The 21414-nt window shown below is 42.4% G+C and overlaps 1 protein-coding gene across 3 annotated transcripts; it reads right to left on the bottom strand.

Moving 5' to 3' along the window:
- Nucleotides 1-119: 119 nt before the first annotated feature.
- On the bottom strand, nucleotides 120-9271 carry LOC121569368 (transmembrane protein 241). Of its 3 annotated transcripts, XM_041880262.2 has the most exons (14): nucleotides 8815-9237; nucleotides 8459-8505; nucleotides 8236-8313; nucleotides 7776-7857; nucleotides 7478-7555; nucleotides 5801-5826; nucleotides 2184-2284; nucleotides 2014-2059; nucleotides 1875-1910; nucleotides 1502-1536; nucleotides 1187-1256; nucleotides 951-1044; nucleotides 569-633; nucleotides 120-345 (listed from the first exon to the last, which is right to left on the bottom strand). In XM_041880262.2, the coding sequence occupies exons 1-14, from the start codon at nucleotides 8884-8886 to the stop codon at nucleotides 279-281; spliced, it is 897 nt and encodes a 298-aa protein (XP_041736196.1). In that variant the 5' UTR covers nucleotides 8887-9237; the 3' UTR covers nucleotides 120-278. The 3 variants fall into 3 exon arrangements, 1 of the variants encoding a protein (XP_041736196.1); XR_006661170.1 differs by lacking the exons at nucleotides 120-345; nucleotides 569-633; nucleotides 951-1044 and having other exon boundaries at nucleotides 1192-1256; nucleotides 1502-1755; nucleotides 8815-9271; XR_006661171.1 differs by lacking the exons at nucleotides 120-345; nucleotides 569-633; nucleotides 951-1044 and having other exon boundaries at nucleotides 1192-1256; nucleotides 1502-1752; nucleotides 8815-9271.
- Between the last annotated feature and the right edge of the window lie 12143 nt (nucleotides 9272-21414).

Raw genomic sequence — 21414 nt, 5'->3', positions numbered from 1 at the left:
ATTTGGTGTATTTGTAGATAATGCTTTTTTTAAGTAGGTGTTTCATGTTACTCACCTTAAAAGTATGACATCCTAGGAAATTGTATTTAACAGTTTAAAAATAAGCAAATACTTTCATGGAAATATATAGAATCTTTATTTCTGCTTTACAGCAAGTTGTAAAAGAGAAATAATCTCAATTGAAGCATACATTCTTGTGCTATTTGCTATGGGAAATGGAGTGTAATAAACTTGTTGAAACAGTCAATGAGGTAGAAGTAGTTTCTTTCGCATAGGTCTCATTGCACTTGGGAAGTACTTTCAGAGTACACCAGCAGGGCTTCTCCAACATGGCTGAAGAAGACACTAAGGAGCAAACCAAGACAAAATCACTGAAGTAAATAGTATACCTAAAAAATAGTAACATTACAAACTTCACACACCATGATCACCAAACTTGATATAGGCTTGAAATTAGCAGACTATAAAATATATTCTCCAGGGAATATCATCAGCTGCTATTTGTCTTGAATGTAAAACTGGTGACTGAATATATAGACATTATTTTACACAGGTAGAGAGAACTCACCAGCAGAAAGATGGCATGTTAACTTCAATGTTGAAAACAAGTGGGGATAGGCATGTGGCAAACACCTAGACAGGGTAGAGCAAGAAATTGATATGTAACTTGCACATCCACTGTCCCTGAAGGAAGTCTAAAACATAGTTTATTTACTATTTAACTGTCAGTTTTATGACAATCGTTTACTAAGCCATTTATAAAGTAATTGGCAGAAAACCAGCTGTAAAAACCCAATAATAGCTCATACAGTTCTCTGTACAGGGGAGATAGTGGTAGACGGTAAAAAATAAAGAAAATAATTTATTGGGAAATAAAGACCTGTTCACCGCTGATCATTGTAAGAAAGTTAAACACTGACCCTGCTTGTAGTTGGTCTGACTTTCATTACCTTGGACAAAAAGATCCAGACCCCGCAGTGCTCAAGGGGTAAACCACTCTTTAGTTTGACTGATGCCAACAGCAAGAAAAAACCCAACAAGGCACTGTGGAAGATAAGTGTTTAAGTTACTACAGTGTATAATGCCAAAAGTGTATGTTTTAAAGATTTGGAAACCCTGTTAGCAAGATGATTTTATGAGATTGCTTTTAACATGCTCAACTAGACATCTGAGCTCAATTCTTTACCTGGCACAACAGCCACTGTGGAATCTTGGGGACAGGAGGAAAGGGAATTCCAAGGCACCGAATAGGTCACCTAGAGGGAATAAGTCAGCAAAGATAAACCCAGTCATCAAAACATTCACAAAATAGATTACGTTCTCTTCTCCAAACAGGAAATGGGGAGAGAGATGTCAAATCAGCACCTGACCATGATTTAAAATCAGTGTAACATTGGGACAACTGCATTGAAATAGCAAACAGCTGTTCATATAGCTACAGAAAACTATTTGATCGATTGGTTGAATGATTGGTGGGGAAGAAACAGTCCCAAGGTCTTACCAGTAGGGTGCGCAGCGAAGGCTAGCAGCAACACACTAGTTTGAAGATTAATAACAATTAGAGCTTACATTAATTCAATCGATCAGTTTAATGACAAAAATGATTGAAGAGTGCACTGCACATACACAAAATGACAGACACACAAATGGACACAAATCTCAAGCGAACTATGAAAGGACAGAAAAAAAAACCTCACACTTATCAACTCGGTGACAGCAATTAGTGACAATAACTTGATTGCCCCTGGTAGTCTACTGAATATATAGGTTGTAACATTATTTTAACTTTTTACAGTCAATTTTAAAATGCTGTGGATAATTATGCAGTGATTAGGCAATTAACACTTTTTTGGGTCAAAGTATTTCCCTCTTACCTGAACAAATAGTTGATGTATTGTTGTTCAAGGTCACTAATATAGATCATAAAAACAAACATGTTTCATTGTATTCACAACAGGAAACTAGTTTTTCAATCCTTTTGCTAACACAAGGGATGCCCAAATTATAGCTTACCTCAAATGACTGGACTTGAAGTGTGTCTTGAACACTCTATAGGCACCTGAAATTGATATATTTATGTATTAATATCGTGTTGCTAAGAGCTTTCAGCGAATAATTTATATGCTATACACTATAAATACATAACACAATCCCACAGCTAGTTTTATTCCAGACAGACTTGCCAACACAGAAGATATGTGCCAAGGCCCACATGTAACCACCAGGGTCAAACTGAGGGTCATAGACGGGGAGGTTGATGGCCGACATCAACAGCAGACTCACACTAGAAAGAAAGCCAATAGCTCACAATTCCATAGGTCTTCAAGGACAATCAGTGGTTATCTTCCAACAGCTTACCCAATAGCAATTGGATGAGGAATAATATAGAGTATTAAAGGGAAAGTTAACCTAAAATCCAACTTTTCCCAAGTGACTCCATACATTGAAACTAGTTAAGTGGAGTTTGCCTTCTCCCCCTCTCTTCCTGCAGTCTAGAACTGGAAAGCTGCAAAAACGGGTGACGTGTCTGTGCTCTGCTTAGTTGTCAGTCAAAGAGCGATTGAGAAATCCAATAATTGTGGACAATTTCTTTTTTTTATTGAAAGTGTATGACCGAATTAGTTATTTTTATCAAAAGTACTATCGGTTTTGAGTCAGGAAATGTGTACTTTTCCACCTATAACGATTAAGATTATTTTATATCATTATTTTATGTGGCAGACTGCAACAACAGCAGAGATGGGTAACAACTGTGCATGTGCGCCCTCGTGGGGCCAACTGACGTATACAGTGCATTCGGAAATTATTCAGACCCCTTGATTTTTCCCCACATTGTTACATTACAGCCCTATTCTAAAATTGATTAAATTATTTTTTTCCCCCTCAATCTACACACAATACCCCATAATGACAAAGCGAAATCAGGTTTAGAAATGTAATACAAATTAAAAAACAGAAATACCTTATTTACATAAGTATTCAGACCCTTTGCTATGATACTTGAAATTGAGCTCAGATGCATCCTGTTTCCATTGATCATCCTTGGGATGTTTCTACAATTTGATTAGAGGCCACCTGTGGTAAATTCAATTGATTGGACATGATTTGGAAAGGCACACACCTGTCTATTTAAGGTCCCACAGTTGACAGTACGTGTCAAAGCAAAAACCAAGCCATGAGGTCGAAGGAATTGTGTCGAGGCACAGATCTGGGGAAGGGGACCAAAAAAATTTCTGCAGCATTGAAGGTCCCCAAGAAGACAGTGGCCTCCATCATTCTTAAATGGAAGAAATTTGGAACCACCAAGACTCTTCCTAGAGCTGGCCGCCCGGCCAAACTGAGCTATCAGGGGAGAAGAGCCTTGGTCAAGGAGGTGACCAAGAACCCGATGGTCACTCTGACAGAGCTCCAGAGTTCCTCTGTGGAGATGGGAGTACCTTCCAGAAGGATAACCATCTCTGCAGCACTCCACCAATCAGGTCTTTATGGTAGAGTGGCCAGACGGAAGCCATTCCTCAGTAAAAGGAACATGACAGCCCGCTTGGAGTTTGCCAAAAGGCACCTAAAGGACTCTGACCATGAGAAACAAGATTCTCTGGTCTGATGAAACCAAGATTGAACTCTTTGGCCTGAAAGTGTCACATCTGGAGGAAACCTGGCACCATCCCTACGGTGAAGCATGGTGGTGGCAGCATCATGCTGTGGGGATGTTTTTCAGCGGCAGGGACTGGGAGACTAGTCAGGATCGAGGGAAAGATGAACGGCGCAAAGTACAGAGAGATCCTTGATGAAAACCTGCTCCAGAGTGCTCAGGACCTCAGACTGGGGCGGAGGTTTACCTTCCAACAGGACAACAACCCTAAGCACACAGCCAAGACAACGCAGGAGCGGCTTCGGGACAAGTCTCAATGTCCTTGAGTGGCCCAGCCAGAGGCCGGACTTGAACCCAATCTAACATCTCTGGAGAGACCTGAAAATAGCTGTGCAGCGACACTCCCCATCCAACCTGACAGATCTTGAGAGGATCTGCAGAGAAGAATGGGAGAAACTCCCCAAATACAGGTGTGCCAAGCTTGTAGCGTCATACCCAAGAAGACTTGAGGCTGTAGTCGCTGCCAAGGGTGCTTCAACAAAGTACTGAGAAAGTTGAAAGACTTATCACAGGTAGCGTAAAGTTGGTTCTGAAAAGTGGAAATCCAAAGAGATGGCAGTAAGAGTAAGCTGGTGTTCAGTCCCTGGCTGCACTTTATATAAGAAATCTAGGGAATGCACAAAATTTCACTGTGTTCCGTTGAAAGATACAGACAGATGCAGAAGATGGCTTGTAGCGATAAAAAACAGGAAATAAAATGTAAACACTCCTACAGTCAATCTTGCAAATCTACATGTGTGTAGTAAGCACTTCTTCGATGTCTACAAAAGAGATATACAATTGGAAATGGGAACAAATCACAGAAAACTCACACAGCTGTACCTTTTGTATTTCCATGGACTGGATCTGGTGCTATGCCAAAATAGGCGCTTTTGAGAAGAGAAAGCGAGCCTTCGGAGGTATGTAGTCTAATCATTGCAGTTGAGTTGATCTTATTGTGTTGTAGCCTAGGCGCTCTACCGGTTAGCATATGTTGAGGAGATAATAGACTGTAATTGTGTCATCTTACATTGCAGAATAAAAATTAAAGCTGTTGCATTTTAATTACTTAGGATCGGGTCTACTCGCTTGTTTTCATAATCTCCAATATCTGATGTGTTGGCTAGCCATGGTTAATTTGCATCACAACATTTCATGCGTTTAACAACTGTATAGCCTTGCGTGAAATACATGGCCCCAGGAACCACCAGGGGTAGGACTATTTGGTTGCATGTAGTCTGGTCTATTGTGTATTCGTAACCCCCACCTCCCCTATCAATAGTGGCCATGAGTATCCTACCAATATAATTACTTTTAGCCCCTGGCCATAAAATATGTATTACCAATTATAAATATCGGCGCCCCTCCAAGTAGTTTCTTCATCACTCGTGAGTATTTAGTCGTCAGACCTGTCTATAGGTTGTTGTTTACTTTGTAATGCTAGGCTACTGTCTTCACTTCTCACCCAAAATGTTTTTGTATCTGTGATTGTGAATAAGGGCCTTAATCTAATCTATGCCATTTAGCAGACACTTTTATCGAAAGTGACTTACAGTCATGCGTGCATACATTTTACGTATGGCTGGCCCTGGGAATTGAACCCACTATCATGCCGTTGCAAGCACCATGCTCTACCAACAGAGCTATAGAGGAGTTTTTACGTAAAGGGATTCCCCCACGAGAGCGCAGTTCTTACTCATCTCCGCTGTTGTTGCAGTCAGCCACATAAAATAATCATTTTAGTTGGAAAAGTACACATTTCCTGTCTCAGAATCTATAGTACTTTTGAAAAAATTGCTAATTCGGCCTTACACTTTCAATAAAACAAAAAATGTGTCCATAATTCGCGGATTTCTCAATCAATTTGACTGACAACGGAGCAGATTTAGCAGTGCACAAAGACACATCACCAACCATGTGACCCGTTTTTGCAGATTTCCAGTTCTAGGCTGCAGGGAGAGAGAGGAGGAGAGGGCAAACTCCAACTAACTAGTTTCAATGTATGGAATCGCTTGGGGAATTTATTATTTTAGGGAAACTTCCCCTTTAAAGTCAATAAAACCAATTCAAATCTTGTTTTGAAAACTAACTAGCTGCTTTTTCTGTTAGACACTACTGAATATTGACGTTTTTGTTATTATACTAACGATAAGAAGACTTGGAACAAACCTTAAAAGCTTCATCCATGGAATTCGCTGTTGAAAAAATTAAATACATACAGTACCAGTCAAAAGTTGACACACCTACTCATTCAAGGGTTTTTCTTTATTTTTACTATTTTCTACATTGTAGAATAATAGTGAAGACATAACAACTATGAAATAACACATATGGAATCATGTTGTAACCAAAAACGTGTTAAACAAATAAAAATATATTTTATATTTGAGATTCTTCAAATAACCACCCTATGCCTTGATGACAGCTTTGCACACTCTTGGCATTCTCTCAATCAGCTTCACCTGGAATGCTTTTCCAACAGTCTTGAAGGAGTTCCCACATACGCTGAGCACTTGTTGGCCACTTTTCCTTAACTCTGCAGTCCAACTCATCCCAAACCATCTCAATTGGGTTGAGGTTGGGGGATTGTGGAGACCAGGTCATCTGATACAGCACTCCATCACTCTCCTTCTTGGTCAAATAGCCCTTACACAGCCTGGAGGTGTGTTGTGTCATTGTCCTGTTGAAAAACAAATTATAGTCCCACTAAGCCCAAACCAGATGGGATGGCGTATCACTGCAGAATGCTGTGGTAGCCATGCTGGTTAAGTGTGCCTTGGAATTCTAAATAAATCACAGACAGTGTCACAAGCAAAGCACCCCCACACCATAACACCTCCTCCATGCTTTACGGTGGGATCTACACATGCGGAAATCATCCGTTCACCCACACCACGTCTCACAAAGACACAGTGGTTGGAACCAAGAATCTCCAATTTGGACTCCAGACCAAAGGACAAATTTCCACCGGTCTAATGTCCATTGCTCGTGTTTCTTGGCCCAAGCGGGTCTCTTCTAATTATTGGTGTCCTTTAGTAGTGGTTTCTTTGCAGCAATTTGACCATGAAGGCCTGATTCACACAGTCCCCTCTGAACAGTTGATGTTGAGATGTGTCTGTGACTTGAACTCTGTGAAGCATATATTTGGGCTGCAATTTCTGAGGCTGGTAACTCTAATGAACTTATCCTCTGCAGCAGAGGTAACTCTGGGTCTTCCATTCCTGTGGCGGTCCTCATGAGAGCCAGTTTCATCATAGCGCTTGATGGTTTTTGCGACTGCACTTGAAGAAACATTCAAAGTTCTTGACATTTTCTGTATTGACTGACCTTCATGTCTTAAAGTAATGATGGACTGTCATTTCTCTTTGCTTATTTGAGCTGTTCTTGCCATAATATGGACTTCGTCTTTTACCAAATAGGGCTATCTTCTGTATACCCCCCTACCTTGTCACAACCCTGATTGACTCAAACGCATTAACTTTTAACAAGGCACACCTGTTAATTGAAATGCATTCCAGGTGACTACCTCATGAAGCTGGTTGAGAGAATGCCAAGAGTGTGCAAATCTGTCATCAAGGCAAAGGGTGGCTATTTGAAGAATCTCAAATATAAAATATATTTTGATTTATTTAACACTTTTTTGGTTACTACATGACTCCATGTGTGTTATTTCATAGTTTTGATGTCTTCACTATTATTGTACAATGTAAAAAATAGTAAAAATAAAGAAAAACCCTTGAATGAGTAGATATCCAAACTTTTGACTGGTAGTGTATATAAGTGATTGCGTGTGTGCATATAATCGACCTTGCCCAAAGTTCAATGTGGGTACAAGCTTACACTTACCTCCCTCTGGGTTAACTTCAGGATCAGGCAATTCACCACTTCAGAAGCATTATGAAGAGTGAAGAAGAAAGGGATAGGCTGGAATATGAAAAGCAGACATCTTAGATCAGTGTCTGTCTTGATGGTAGGTATACAAAATCAAGACCTAGAGCGACATGGAGACCTTATCCCACGGTGAGAGATACTCCCATTATTTGGGGTAATTTGATGAGTGAAATCATAGTGTCTGCCCAGGTCCACCTTAAGTGTTGTTTGTAACAGAAAAAGCTTGCATGATCAGGAGGAATTAATGACTCACCAAGCGTGAAAGAGCTCTGGACCCAGCATAAATATTCCCTACAAACAGGAGTGATCCCGGAAGCCAGGAAAGTGCTGCTGACCTGTAGGATTATGGAGAATAATACACAAGGTCATCATCCAGGGATTAAAGAAATGTATGCACTCACTAACTGTAAGTCGCTCTGGATAAGAGCGTCTGCTAAATGACTAAAATGTCAATGTAATTAAAGTTCTCTGTCACTGCCACGGATTTCCATCATGGATTCTTTTTTTTTTTTTTACATGAAGGGGAGGTTAATTTGGCCCCGCAGACAATTGATCTGTGATCAATTTAAATTTCAGTCATGGGATTTTGTTTTGCTTTAATCCCTGTCATCATCAACCACTAGAAGGTGGTCACAATCAGACAGGGCCACCTTGGATAACCCCATTGCATTTCCTAATGCTGGGAATACACAGAACACAAATGTAGAGGTTACCTGGGAAAACCACTTATGTCCACCAATCCAAGCTTCCCAGAGAGCAGAAGCAGTAGGCCCCCAATAAAAGTCTGCCATCTGTACAGAATATAGGAAGATGTTTGGAGCATTATTAATTTGCGAGAATCATCAGTAGGCTAATCCATTAATTATGCAAAACGTTTTTAAATCAGAATATTGCACAGATGTTAAATATTACACTAGCTAGACAAATGTTACTTACCCCTGAAATAGGGTTGGATATGTGAATTTCAAGACAGACAGGACATACTGCAAAACAAGCGACAAAATTGATCTAGATGGAATCAAGAATGAATACCTGAACTGCACAAGCGCTGAACGGAGGTTTAAAACCCGGAAGAGGCTATGAGGTCTTGTTACAATACAGCCACACATTAAGCAGGAAACATAGTTGCTTTCTTTATCTTTGATACAGCGACATACTTGCATGCCAGCCAGCTAAAATCAATATTTTATCACTGATAAATAAAGCAACCGTTGATAATGAGAGAGCATTGATGTTGGTAGGTCTGTTTGTCTGACTACCCTGTATTTGTGGGAAAGCCAGCGAAAACTCACCTTATTCGTGAAATACGATACTACATAAAATAAACAAAATATAAGACCAGTAACATGTCTTTTGAAATGCATTTGTCTTCCCGCCTCTCGTAGTTAAAATATTGATAATTTTACATCTTCAGGCTTTCGCTTCACCCTCAGAATGGCCGGGCATCTTTGAACGGGGGTTCGAAATCATGACACGTCATCACACTACCAAGAATTTAACCCTTACCTTAACCATTCGAAATGAGTGCTAAATTTAATAATTTAACCCCATTCCAAACTATAACCCTTAGGGAGTGAACGTTGTTTATAATAAGGGTTACATGGATAAAATCGGACCTCTGAAATGAAAACGGATGGCCCTCCCTTCAGCAAAATATATTTTACCTAAACCCTCCCTGAACGCTTGAGAGAGAAAAAACAAGTGACCCTCCCCTGTACCCAAAGTAATAATTAAAACATAAAGTGGAGAACATGTCTCCCTTTTACCCTCACTTCTTGGACAGACCAGAGCTTTATATATGCAGTTTCAGAAACTGTTCTTCCTGTAAGCGTTACATGGCATCGACGGAAATTTGATGACGCACAGGGCTGTGGGCCAGAAGGTTGATGGTTCGCAGACCACCATGGGCAAGCGTAGGATCTTTATAGTAAAAGCATTGCATGAATCTATCATCGTATTTGCAGGTCCGAGAAAAAAAATCGCCTTTTATATATATTTCATGCAATTCTACGTGATTTTACATACTAGCAGAATATTTGTTAATACCACACAAAATTCTACGTGATTTTACATACTAGCAGAATATTTTTTAATACCACACAAATTACCGAAATTACAGGCTAAGAATGGACAGAGAGATAGGCCTGTGTTCATCTTAACATATTTATCCAATGCCAAATCAGTGTGTCTTGTTTGCAACAAAACTGTCCCTGTTTGCAAATAATTAAATCTGAGACATTATTAGGAATCTGAGCATGGTACTTTCAAAAGTTAGGCCTACCTTTCCACCAGTGACGTGTATTCATGGATGCAAAGGGAAGCCAGGCTTCCCAAAAAAAATTACAAATAAAAAATTATTAATCTTTCGTCTCTCTGTGTTTCATAATTGTCCTTCAATTCGCAAGAGGCTGAATGTATCTCACAGGAGAAAGCATCAGAACGAGCGAAACAGCGCCCCTCTTTCTCTAAGTGAAGGCCATCTATCTGATGCTGTCAGGTCCAAAACGAGTATGACATTGTTGCCCGTAGAATTGAAGACAAGGGAAGCCAGCGAGCATCTAGCCTCCCTTGACAAAGAAAAGTATACAAAATTAACCAATCAGCGTTGAGCTAAACTGAGAGCGCTCAACTGTGAATGGTCCTGGCGCACCAAAAAAAAGTGTAAAGGGAAGCCAGCTTGGATTTGGTGTCACAAATCCCTTTGAGAGTATACATCATTGACAGAAAAAACTTGAATTGTTGCATCTAGTAGTTGTGTGCTGTATGACAGAGTGATAGACCGTTTCATCAACATGAAAGAGAGGAGGATGGCATTGGAGTTTCTCTACAAGTAGGCTGAGTCAACACCCTACTTGCACAAACCATGCTGCTGATATAAAAAGGGCTTTATAAATACATTTGATTTTATTTGATATTTTACAGCTTGTTTCTAGCATAAAGCATCGCAGACCAAAGCGCAGTTATAGATCACTTTATGTAATCGGATCCGTTTTATTTTCTTCAAAATCTTAAGAAACAAGGGTTAGGCTTTTTGCCATTTTCTTTTATAGAAAGTAGACCTATGGCATACCCTCTCATACACCCTCAATTCGAGTCTTGGTTTTAACTTAACAGCCCTTCACTGACATGGAGGTAGGCTATTTAAAGAGTGCATGGTGGGTGAATTGACCAACAAATCTAAGATATAGCAGCCTATAGCCACATTTCGTCTGTCAAACAGGTAGGCCTACCTCTTACTTCTTAAATGGGAAGAAATAGGCTCCAACACAAAGCCCTCTTGTTGTTAGTAAAAGTCTAATTAAAATGAAGACGGTTTAAATGAGTTATGCCTACTCGAATTTGCCTACTTTCAGCACCATGAGCTGTCCATTTCCGATTGATTGTGCTGCAGCTGCTGCTTCAAGTTTCAGCACCACAATATAAATTACTAGAATCTGTCTTATTGTGAGGTCAATAACTCTAATTAAAACGGAGTCTGGTGCTCTCAAGTGTCGATAGGCCACTGGGAGTAAACGGATACCGGACTGCACTCTGGTCGAAGAGTGATGACAGACACAGAAGCCCAGTCTAGGAGTTTAATGATGAAACAGAGTATACATGTGGTCTGTGTACAGAGGGAAACAGGATAAAACAAATAGAAAATTACTACAATGTAAATCCAATAAACAATATTACATTAAACAGTAATGTCAGCAATCTCTATACACAATTTACAATAAGAGAAAATGAACACGCCATAATTCCTCTCAAGAGAATTAACATTACAGTTACACCAACTGTGTCAGAGCGAAGTCAAGAGCAGGACACCGAGCTACTGGCACTTACTTTACTGAACACAGTGAATACAAAGTACAAAAACCAACCTCCTTGCACACATTAGCAACTGCCGATAAGACGAAAAACAATCACACACAATACACAATGAGAGACAGAGGGTTATAAAGGGAATACAATACAACATAATTGGATACAGGTGTAAACAATAAAGACCAAACAAGACAAACACCGAAACATAGATCGGTAGCAGCTAGTACTCCGGGGACGACGAACACCGAAGCCTGCCCGAGCAAGGAGGAGGAGCAGCCTCGGCTGAATCCATGACAGTACCCCCCCCTTGACGGCCAGGAGGACGCGGAGCAGGGCGAGTCGGATGACTCCGGTGGAAATCCGTCAACATGTTGGGATCTAGGATGTCCCTCCTAGGGACCCAGCACCGTTCCTCCGGACCGTATCCCTCCCACTCCACGAGATACTGCAGGCCCCCCATCTGACACCTTGAATCCAAGATGGAACGGACTGAGTACGCCGGAGCCCCCTCGATGTCCAGTGGGGTCGGAGGTGCCTCTCGTACCTCACTCTCCTGGAGTGGACCAGCTACTACCGGCCTGAGGAGAGACACATGGAACGAGGGGTTAATGCGGTAATTAATGGGCAGTTGTAACCTATAACATACCTCGTTCAATCTCCTCAGGACTTTAAATGGCCCCACAAACCGCCGACCCAGCTTCCGGCAGGGCAGGCGAAGGGGCAGGTTTCGGGTCGAGAGCCAGACCCGATCTCCCGGTGCATACACTGGAGCCTCACTGCGGTGGCGATCGGCGCTCACCTTTTGCCGCCTGATAGCCGCTGCAGATGGACATGCGCAGCGTTCCAGGTTACTTCCGAGCGCCGAAACCACTCGTCCACCGCAGGGGCTTCGATCTGGCTCTGATGCCAAGGTGCCAGGACCGGCTGATAACCTAGCACACACTGAAAAGGCATAAGGTTAGTTGAGGAGTGGTGGAGTGAGTTTTGGGCTATCTCTGCCCAGGGAAATATCCTGACCACTCCCCCTGCCGGTCCTGGCAATAGGACCTCAGAAACCTACCCACATCCTGGTTCACTCTCTCCACCTGCCCATTACTCTCGAGGTGAAAACCTGAGGTAAGGCTAATCGAGACACCCAGACGTTCCATAAACGCCCTCCAGACTCTAGAGGTGAACTGGGGACCCCGATCAGACACTATATCCTCAGGTACCCCGTAGTGCCGGAAGACGTGTGTAAACAGGGCGTCAGCAGTTTGTAGGGCTGTAGGGAGACCTGGCATAGGAATGAGACGGCAGGCCTTCGAAAACCGATCCACAATGACCAAAATCGTCGTGTTCCCCTGGGAGGGGGGAAGGTCCGTGACAAAATCCACCGATAGGTGAGACCACGGCCATTGTGGAACGGGTAGGGGTTGTAATTTCCCTCTGGGCAGGTGTCTAGGTGCCTTACACTGGGCGCACACCGAGCAGGAGGAAACATAAACCCTCACGTCCTTAGCTAAAGTGGGCCACCAGTACTTCCCACTAAGGCAGTGCACTGTCCGACCAATACCAGGATGACCAGGTGGTACTGAATGCTGTATTCCACTCATCTCCCTCCCTAATGCGCACCAGGTTGTACGCGCTCCTGAGATCCAATTTTGTGAAGAATCACGCCCCGTGTAATGACTCAGAGGGAGAGGATAGCTTTATTTAATTGTGATCTGATTGAGACCACGGTAGTCAATACACGGGCGTAAACCCCCATCCTTCTTCTTCACAAAAAAGAAACTCGATGACGCAGGGGAAGTGGACGGTCGTATGTATCCCTGTCTCAGAGATTCGGTGACATATGTCTCCATAGCCGCCGTCTCCTCCTGAGACAGAGGATACACATGGCTTCGGGGAAGCGCAGCGCCTACTTGGAGGTTTATCGCACAATCCCCCTGTCGATGGGGTGGTAATTGAGTCACCTTCTTTTTACAGAAGGCGAGAGCCAAATCGGCATATTCAGGTGGAATGTGCATGGTGGGAACTTGGTTCGGACTTTCCACCGTCGTGGCCCCTACGGAAACACCTACACACCTCCCGACACAATGATCAGACCATCCCTTGAGAGCCCTCTGTTGCCATGAAATGTTGGGGTCATGAGAAGTTAACCAGGGAAGCCCCAACACCACGGGAAACGCAGGAGAATCAATCAAATACAAACAAATTATCTCCTCATGGCCCTCCTGCGTTTTCATCCTGAGAGGCGCTGTGACCTCCCTAATCAATCCTGACCCCAAAGGGCGGCTATCTAGGGCATGAATGGGGAAGGGCACATCAACTGGAACAATAGGAATCCCTAACTTATAGGTGAACTGGCGATCGATAAAATTCCCAGCTGCGCCTGAATCTACTAGCGCCTTATGCTGGGAATGAGGAGAAACCTCGGGAAACACCACTTTAATACACATATGCGCAACAGGGAGCTCTGGGTGAGTTGGGTGCCTACTCACCTGGAATGACTCATCAGTGTGCTGCCTACTGCCTCGATTCCTAGGAGACCCTCCCCAGCACCGACCAGCAGTGTGTCCTCTGCGGCCACAGTTGGTGCAGGGGACGGCCTCTCTCCTGGTCTCTCTCCTAGTACCAGCACCTCCGAGCTCCATAGGGGTCGGCTCGGAAGTGCTGGGGGATGGAATGGACGGCCCCGAATCCGGACGTCCGCGGGTAGCCAACAGGGTATCCAGGCGAATCGACATGTCCACCAGTTGGTCGAAGCTTAGGTTGGTGTCCCTGCAGGCCAATTCCCGACACACGTTCTCCCTCAGGCTACATCTGTAGTGGTCGATGAGGGCCCTCTCATTCCATCCCGCGTTGGCAGCCAGTGTCCGGAAGTCCAGTGCGAACTCCTGCGCGCTCCTCCTCCCCTGTCTGAGGTGGAATAGACGCTCACCCACCGCTTTACCCTCTGGTGGATGATCGAATACTGCCCTGAAGCGGCGGGTGAACACCGCATTGTTGACAGTAGCGGCGTCTATCCCCCCCCCCCCACTCGGCGTTGTCCCACTCCAGCGCCTTGCCGGACAGACAGGAGATGAGGGCGGACACGCTCTCGTATCCCAAGTGCACCGGGTGGATGGTTGCCAGGTAGAGTTCCACCTGGAGCAGAAAACCCTGACACCCGGCAGCTGTGCCATCATAAGCCCTCGGGAGCGAGAGCCGAATCCCACTGGACCCCGGAGGTGAAGCGAGGGGCATAGCTGATGGTGGTGGTATCGTCGGAGGAGGTGTAGGCAAACCTCCTCTTTCCCATCGCTCCATGGTGCTCACCACCCGTTCCATGGCGGTGCCGAGAGCCTGGATCATAGCCGCTTGTTGTTCTACGCGTTCTTCCATTGATCCAGCTGGCACCGCCGCTCCTGCTGACTCCATGTCTTGGTGTGTGATTCTGTCAGAGCGACGTGTATGCGGTAGGCGAAGTCAAGAGCAGGAAACCGAGCTACTGGCACGTACTTTACTGAACACAGTGAAGACAAAGTACAAAAACCAACCTCCTTGCAGAGAGGAACAAAATAACCCGCACACATTAGCAACTGCCGATAAGACGAAAAACAATCACACACAATACACAATGAGAGACAGAGGGCTATAAAGGGAATACAATACAACATAATTGGATACAGGTGTAAACAATAAAGACCAAACAAGACAAACACCGAAACATAGATCGGTAACAGCTAGTACTCCGGGGACGACGAACGCCGAAGCCTGCCCGAGCAAGGAGGAGGAGCAGCCTCGGCTGAATCCGTGACAAACTGGTAGGCTAATTACATAATTGTACAAAATGGTAAGAGAACTGGTGAAGAAAGTTACCCCTCTACATACAAATGTATTGTATTTACATATAACAATAGCAACAGGAATATTATAAAACTAAAATAAGTATTTGTTCTGACTTACATTTGGTCAAAAATTCACAAATATCCCTGCAAATGAAAACGGTCTGATCTCCACGAAAGCCAACTGAACTGAGAAATAGGTTTCCTTTTTATACTAACAAGTGGTTGCCATGGTGAATAATCCAATAATAATTGGTAGGACACATGAAAGAAAACATCAAATAGTTTACCGGAATCTCTAAATGAAAATACTGGCAGATCAGTAAAATGTCCTTGTAGATCTAATTAAATGTAGAGGATTCTAAATTAATATCAAAGGGGCTTTTATACACAAATAAATAGGCCAACATCATGGGCAAGAAACATATTGTTTTTAATCAAATCAATTATAGTAGTAGCATGCTATCGAAGTTGACCTCCGGTCCTCCTTCTAATCTTCGCGCTCTCCAACTGAACAGAACATAGGTTATAGACTAGTTCATGTGCAAGACTAGGCCTACTCAAAAATTATTTTCGGAAGAAGCCTTTGAGTCTCCTCCTGAATTGTCACCATACACTCTAAAAATAAAAGGTTCCTGGAGCATCCTTTAGGAGTTATTCAAATTGAAACTGTGGGGGAACCTCTATAAGTTGTTCGAAGAACCCTTTAAAATGGTTATTCAATGAACCCCTTTTAATGGATCCTCGAATAACCTTTTGAAGAACCTTTTGGGGTTAGTTTTTGAATTACCCCCCCCCCCCCCCCATTAATATTATTATTAATAATACGCTTAACAATAACAACAATAACACAATATTGTAGTTGTCAGTGTTTATTATGATTTTAGTGGCAAAGCAGAATATTTTTTTTTAAATATGAGGTAAATGTCACGACTTCCGCCGAGGCTGCCTCCCCTCCTTGTTCGGGCAGGCTTCGGCGTTCGTCATCACCGGCTTACTAGCCACTGCCGCTCCATATATCATCATTCCATTTGTCTTGTCTTGTCAATTACACACACCTGGTTCTTATCCCCTCATTAGTCTGTGTATAAGTGTTCCCTCTGCCCCCTTGTCCTTGTGGGTGATTGTTTATTGTGAGAGTAGTGTAGCTCGGTGGAGCTACTCGTACCTTGTATTGCCGGGGTAGATATTTCCCCTGTGCCTGTATATTGTTGGAGCTACCCGTACCCTGTATTGCCAGGGTAGATGGTTTCCCCTGTGCCTGTTTTCTGTTGTCGCTATCCAGCGCAATTGTGTACGACGGAATAAACTCTGTATTCGGTGATATACCCTCCTGCGCCTGACTCCTTCTATCACACTCATCACAGTAAACTCCCAGCAGAGCCCCAAGTCCAATGGGTATATCCTCTGGCATGTTGATGTTAATGTGTTGATGTTCCCCATATCCATAGCCAGAATGATTTTGCAGTGCATGGGGATCGAGCAGGTTTCCTGTTATATTCATCAGAGGTGTAGGGAGGGTGAAGTCTGTGAATCCAAAAAATTGTAGTTATACAGATGATTAACAAAACATGCACACAACAGTATTCATACCTTGATTTTTGCGGTAAATGTGAATGAAAAAAAACTGTTTTAATAATGGTTTTCATACACATACCTTGTCCATAATGTAGAGGCCTGTGGGATATTCATTGTAGCAGTAAGAGAGGAGGATGGTAACTCTGATCTGCATATCATACCAATACCAATTGACATACCTTTGTATGCCTCCTTATCTGTATACCTGCAAACACTGACACAAAAGTGAGCAGTTCAGTCATCTGCACCCAATACAGCTAGCCTTCAACATATTCTTATAGTCTACAATACATATTCTTACCTCTTTGTTGACTGATATCCATTGAATTGTGTCCATTTTCTGTTTTAGAAAGATTTGCACACATCTGAAAAGATGGATAGTGTCATCAGAAAACAATATCAATTTAGATCATACAAGGGACAAACCTTACCTTAAATTGAGGAGATCTTTACATTTTTCAGTTAAGTGCCTGCACCTGCTGTCCATTCAAATTAAAATCAAAATGTTTCAGTTGGGCAGTTAGGTTCCTGCAAGAACCCCTACCAACTTAGGAGGTTCCTTGATGAACCCCACCTCCTATGGGGTTCGTGGAAGAACCTTTTGGGTGCAATTTTCAGTGCCAAGAACCCTAAGGTTCTTGGAAGAACTTTGACGATCTTAGAAGAACCTTTGTTGAACCCCTAATTTTTTGAGTATAGGCATACACAGCACAGCCATTGGTTAGGCAGTGGAATAGCCATTGCAGTGTGAAATGCAGCATAGCTTTATTTACACCATCCCAGCAGCTATCTTAGAAATATAACTTCTCTGTGCTTCTCCAAGCATGCACTTCGTAGGCTGTTGATCATTTTATTGAAACAACACTAAATAGCCTATAGGTGCACTTGATATTTCATGCCCAGCAGAGAATCCGAGATGAGGGGCGGCATCGGGCACACATCGATATATAGCCTAATAAGCAACAAATTCTAAAACACTGAGAAATATTGATATTTCATCCATTACATGACCCTCCCCTGGACTGAAATTGAAAAAGCATGACCCTGCCTCATTTTCCTCCCGGTACCTATTATGTACATGTTGATCCATTCCTTACCTTAACCATTCAGAATGAGTGCCTTAAAGAGAGAGCAGCAGGAGCAAGAAAAACACTTCGGAATTTGACATTTGGAGAACGTGGATGAATGTCTAATTCTGCAGTGAGACTGTGAGAGCCAGCAGCTTGGGGGCATTCTTAAAGGCACAATCTTTAATTTCAACAGCTTGACCCGACCACTTCAATGTCAATGATTATTGAAATAAATAACATCTGCTCATGCCCAATAAATTGTGGAACATAAGTTGATCATATTGTAAAGCATGTATAAGTCAACCGTGCCCATTTAGATATTGAAAACACTGCGTGCATTTTGGCATGGGCACTGTGAGATGGTCCCTCAAATGGATCCAAAGTCACTTGAGATGAATGAACTGTCAACACTTTATCTGTTTAACACCATTCATCCATCCATCCTTGATCCAACCTTCATTTACTAATCTATGATCACTTCATCCACCCATCCTTCCATCCATCCATCCATCCAATATTCTGAACATCCAATCCCTTATCCAACTAATAGGCCTAACATCCATTCAATCTTCCTTCCTTATTTCCTTCCTTCCTTCCTTCCTTCCTTCCTTCCTTCCTTCCTTCCTTCCTTCCTTCCTTCCTTCATTCGTTCCTTCTTTCTTTCATTTATTTATTAATTAATGTATCCATCCATAAATCCATCTATCTGATTTTATGTTTCCTTGACACAATAAAGATAAATAGTAATGGCGTCTTTTTGTAGACACTAACTCCGCCATCGTTTGTTGGACAAAGTCTATGAGGAAAATTAATGGCGTTTTTGGATAAACACTGAAAATAAAGTCTGAGGTAAACACAGGCTTAGTCGATCTTACACGTTTTTTTCTATGAGATTATCTTCATCAGCTATCACTTTATGTGCATTTTGAAGAATGTATGTTATTTAAAAAAGCACATAAAGGCTTCATAATTCATAAGGTCATGTTAACTGACTGCTATGATCTCATATAACAAAACGTATAAGATCTCCTAAACCTGTGTTAACTTCAGACCTTATTTTCGGCGTTTATTCCAAAACCCTATTCTTTCCCTATTAGTTTTTCCCATAGGGCTGGCTGAATGAACTAGATCTAACTCATTTCCGGGTTTTAGGACTACACGCTGGCGAGCTCTATAGGCCCTTTTCACGATGACGTCATCTAACTTCCGCCTTTCCGCGTAGCAGGTTAACTTCACTTCTTCGCCCGTGTACCTGAGACTTCTCTTCTGAGGAACGCTTGTTAAGTTAAATTAGTAAAGTTAAGAGTAATAATGTTTACGTATATGCAATGGTTTGTAACTTGCTAACGTTATTGTTAATTCATAATTGTTCACTGCCTTAGTTACTTAAAAAGTGGGCTAACGTCATAGCTAACAACAACTTAGTACCAGATACCGATAACGTTAAAGGTAGCGTTACATTGCTGCCTGGCTGTAATGTAACAAGTTTACTTAGCTAGCTATCTAACCCTTTGTTAGGCAGTTAGTTTATTCATGAATGTTAGTAACTCACCTATTCAAATACTACAGTTGTGCATGATAGCTAGATAAATATTGATTCCTGGTCAAAGCTGAATGTTAATTTAGCTGTTTCTTTTCTCCGGTGTCTGTATCGCAACAGTATCCCATCCAACACCGAAGCATGGCACAATCTTCGAGAAGATGCTATTGCAGTGTACCATTTTGTTCAAACAACAAACAGAAATTCCCGTATCTTCCCCGTAAAAATCTCCTCAGCTCAGCAGGGAGGACACTCTTAAGACCCAGGCCATCGCCCCGGCTGAGGATTTTAGTCGAGAGGGCCATACGGAGGGTGAAGGAGTACCATATCTGGGATGGGCTTGTTCCTCTTTCCACAGTGGGTTCAGTGAATCAGCTGTGGGCCATCTGCTGCCTCATCGTCGAACTATCAGGGACCTCTTGACATTAAAGGAGACAAACCAGTCTGATGTTTTTGTCAACTGGAAGTTGTATATTTCCTGAGTAAGCTAGATGGCGGCTGTAAATAGAAGTGACTTTTATATTACTGTATTGTATGTACAAAAAATGTAAATATGAATTAACTTTGTTGGTAATTTAATTGATCTAATGTTATACTGTATGTTTTTGTTAAGGGTAATAACTTTTTCATAGCTATTAATGAACCTAATGTGATATATTGTAAAAATATCCAACTATTAACCATGTTATGTGCTTATGTGTCATGGCACTGATGGAACTATTAAATATATGTTTGCAAGCAACTGCTTCAATCCCTTTTGATTTTGGTAAGAGCATTTACAACATCGCAATCCTTTTCAAAATTTGTATTTCAATACATAGATATACAGTATATAACACAATTAAGTTCATTTGCAGTTAAAGAAAAACATGTCAGACATTTACATGACAATCCTTTTCAAAATGTGTGTTTCAGTACATAGGAGATATACAGAAGACGACAAGTTAATTTTGCAGTTAAAGAAAAAAATGTCAAAGGTTCACCTTCCACATTTACCTTAACACTATTTACACATAATTCTGCCTTATGTTTTATAACTTAAGAAGACATCCATGTAGATGTTATAATAGAAATGATCAAGCTTCTGTCGCATTGAGTGGATAATCTCCTCATCCCTAAAGATTCTCTCAACTGTGAAGTCAGTGCGGGTATCTGTAATGAAGTCACACCACTGAAGTCCGCTTAAAGGGAGTTGGCCTTGAACCTTAGTAGTAGTATTTGTGGCTCTTCTTAAAGGCAGGCCTGGCCTTTAACTGTGATCAGGTGTTTAACTTGGGTAACATTTTCAACATCGCAACTCTTAACCTCAGCAAGACCAAATGGTGGTGCTTCTGTTGGGCAGAAGACTTTAGCATCCGGGCTGGCTGCAAGGTGAGGTGAATCAGGGTGGATGATGACCTCGCATTGTTTCAGAGAGACATCACAAAAATCAGAATATTGCCTCAGTATCTCAGGTTCCAGATCCAACCCTCTTCTCATAGCAGCTGTCTGAGGAGTTCCTCTCAGAACGTGGTTGCCAAAGCCTTGGCAGACAACTCCCCCCACGAACATGGCATATTTCACGGAATCTGCTGGCTGTCAGTCGGGGTATGGCAGTACCTGGCTCCACAGCTGGCATTCTGACTGCATTCTTGTTTCTGCTTCAATAGCAGCAGACATCTCCTCTGACACAATCAGGCTGTCCAAATGACATTGTTGTATGTAGTTGGGCTCAAAATCAATGGGAAATTTAAAGTTGTAACCTTCAATAGGCAACTGAGGAAACTCACTGGCACCAGGGTGTTTAATAATATCTCTACTTAATTCTAGAGGGCACTGGTAAGAAAGCACAGACCCAAATGGCACAGGGCCAAATTTAGAGTCCACCAAATTAAGGCCCTCAGAGCCATGCAGCAATTTGCAAATCCCTGGTTGTGGACGGATGTCTTTCAGTTTCTCAGCACTGGCCATGACGTGAGGATCCGGAATAGGCCCCTGGCATGAAAGTGAGATATGTCAAGTTTAGATTTCTTAAATGCCACCTTATCTTTTTCACTAAAAAAGACAACCACACTCATCCAGTCTCGTACATGCTTCTAATACAAATAAAAA

Source organism: Coregonus clupeaformis, chromosome 7, assembly GCF_020615455.1.
Source record: "Coregonus clupeaformis isolate EN_2021a chromosome 7, ASM2061545v1, whole genome shotgun sequence".
Classification (NCBI taxonomy): Eukaryota; Metazoa; Chordata; class Actinopteri; order Salmoniformes; family Salmonidae; genus Coregonus; species Coregonus clupeaformis.
This window is presented reverse-complemented; position numbering and strand designations above follow the sequence as displayed.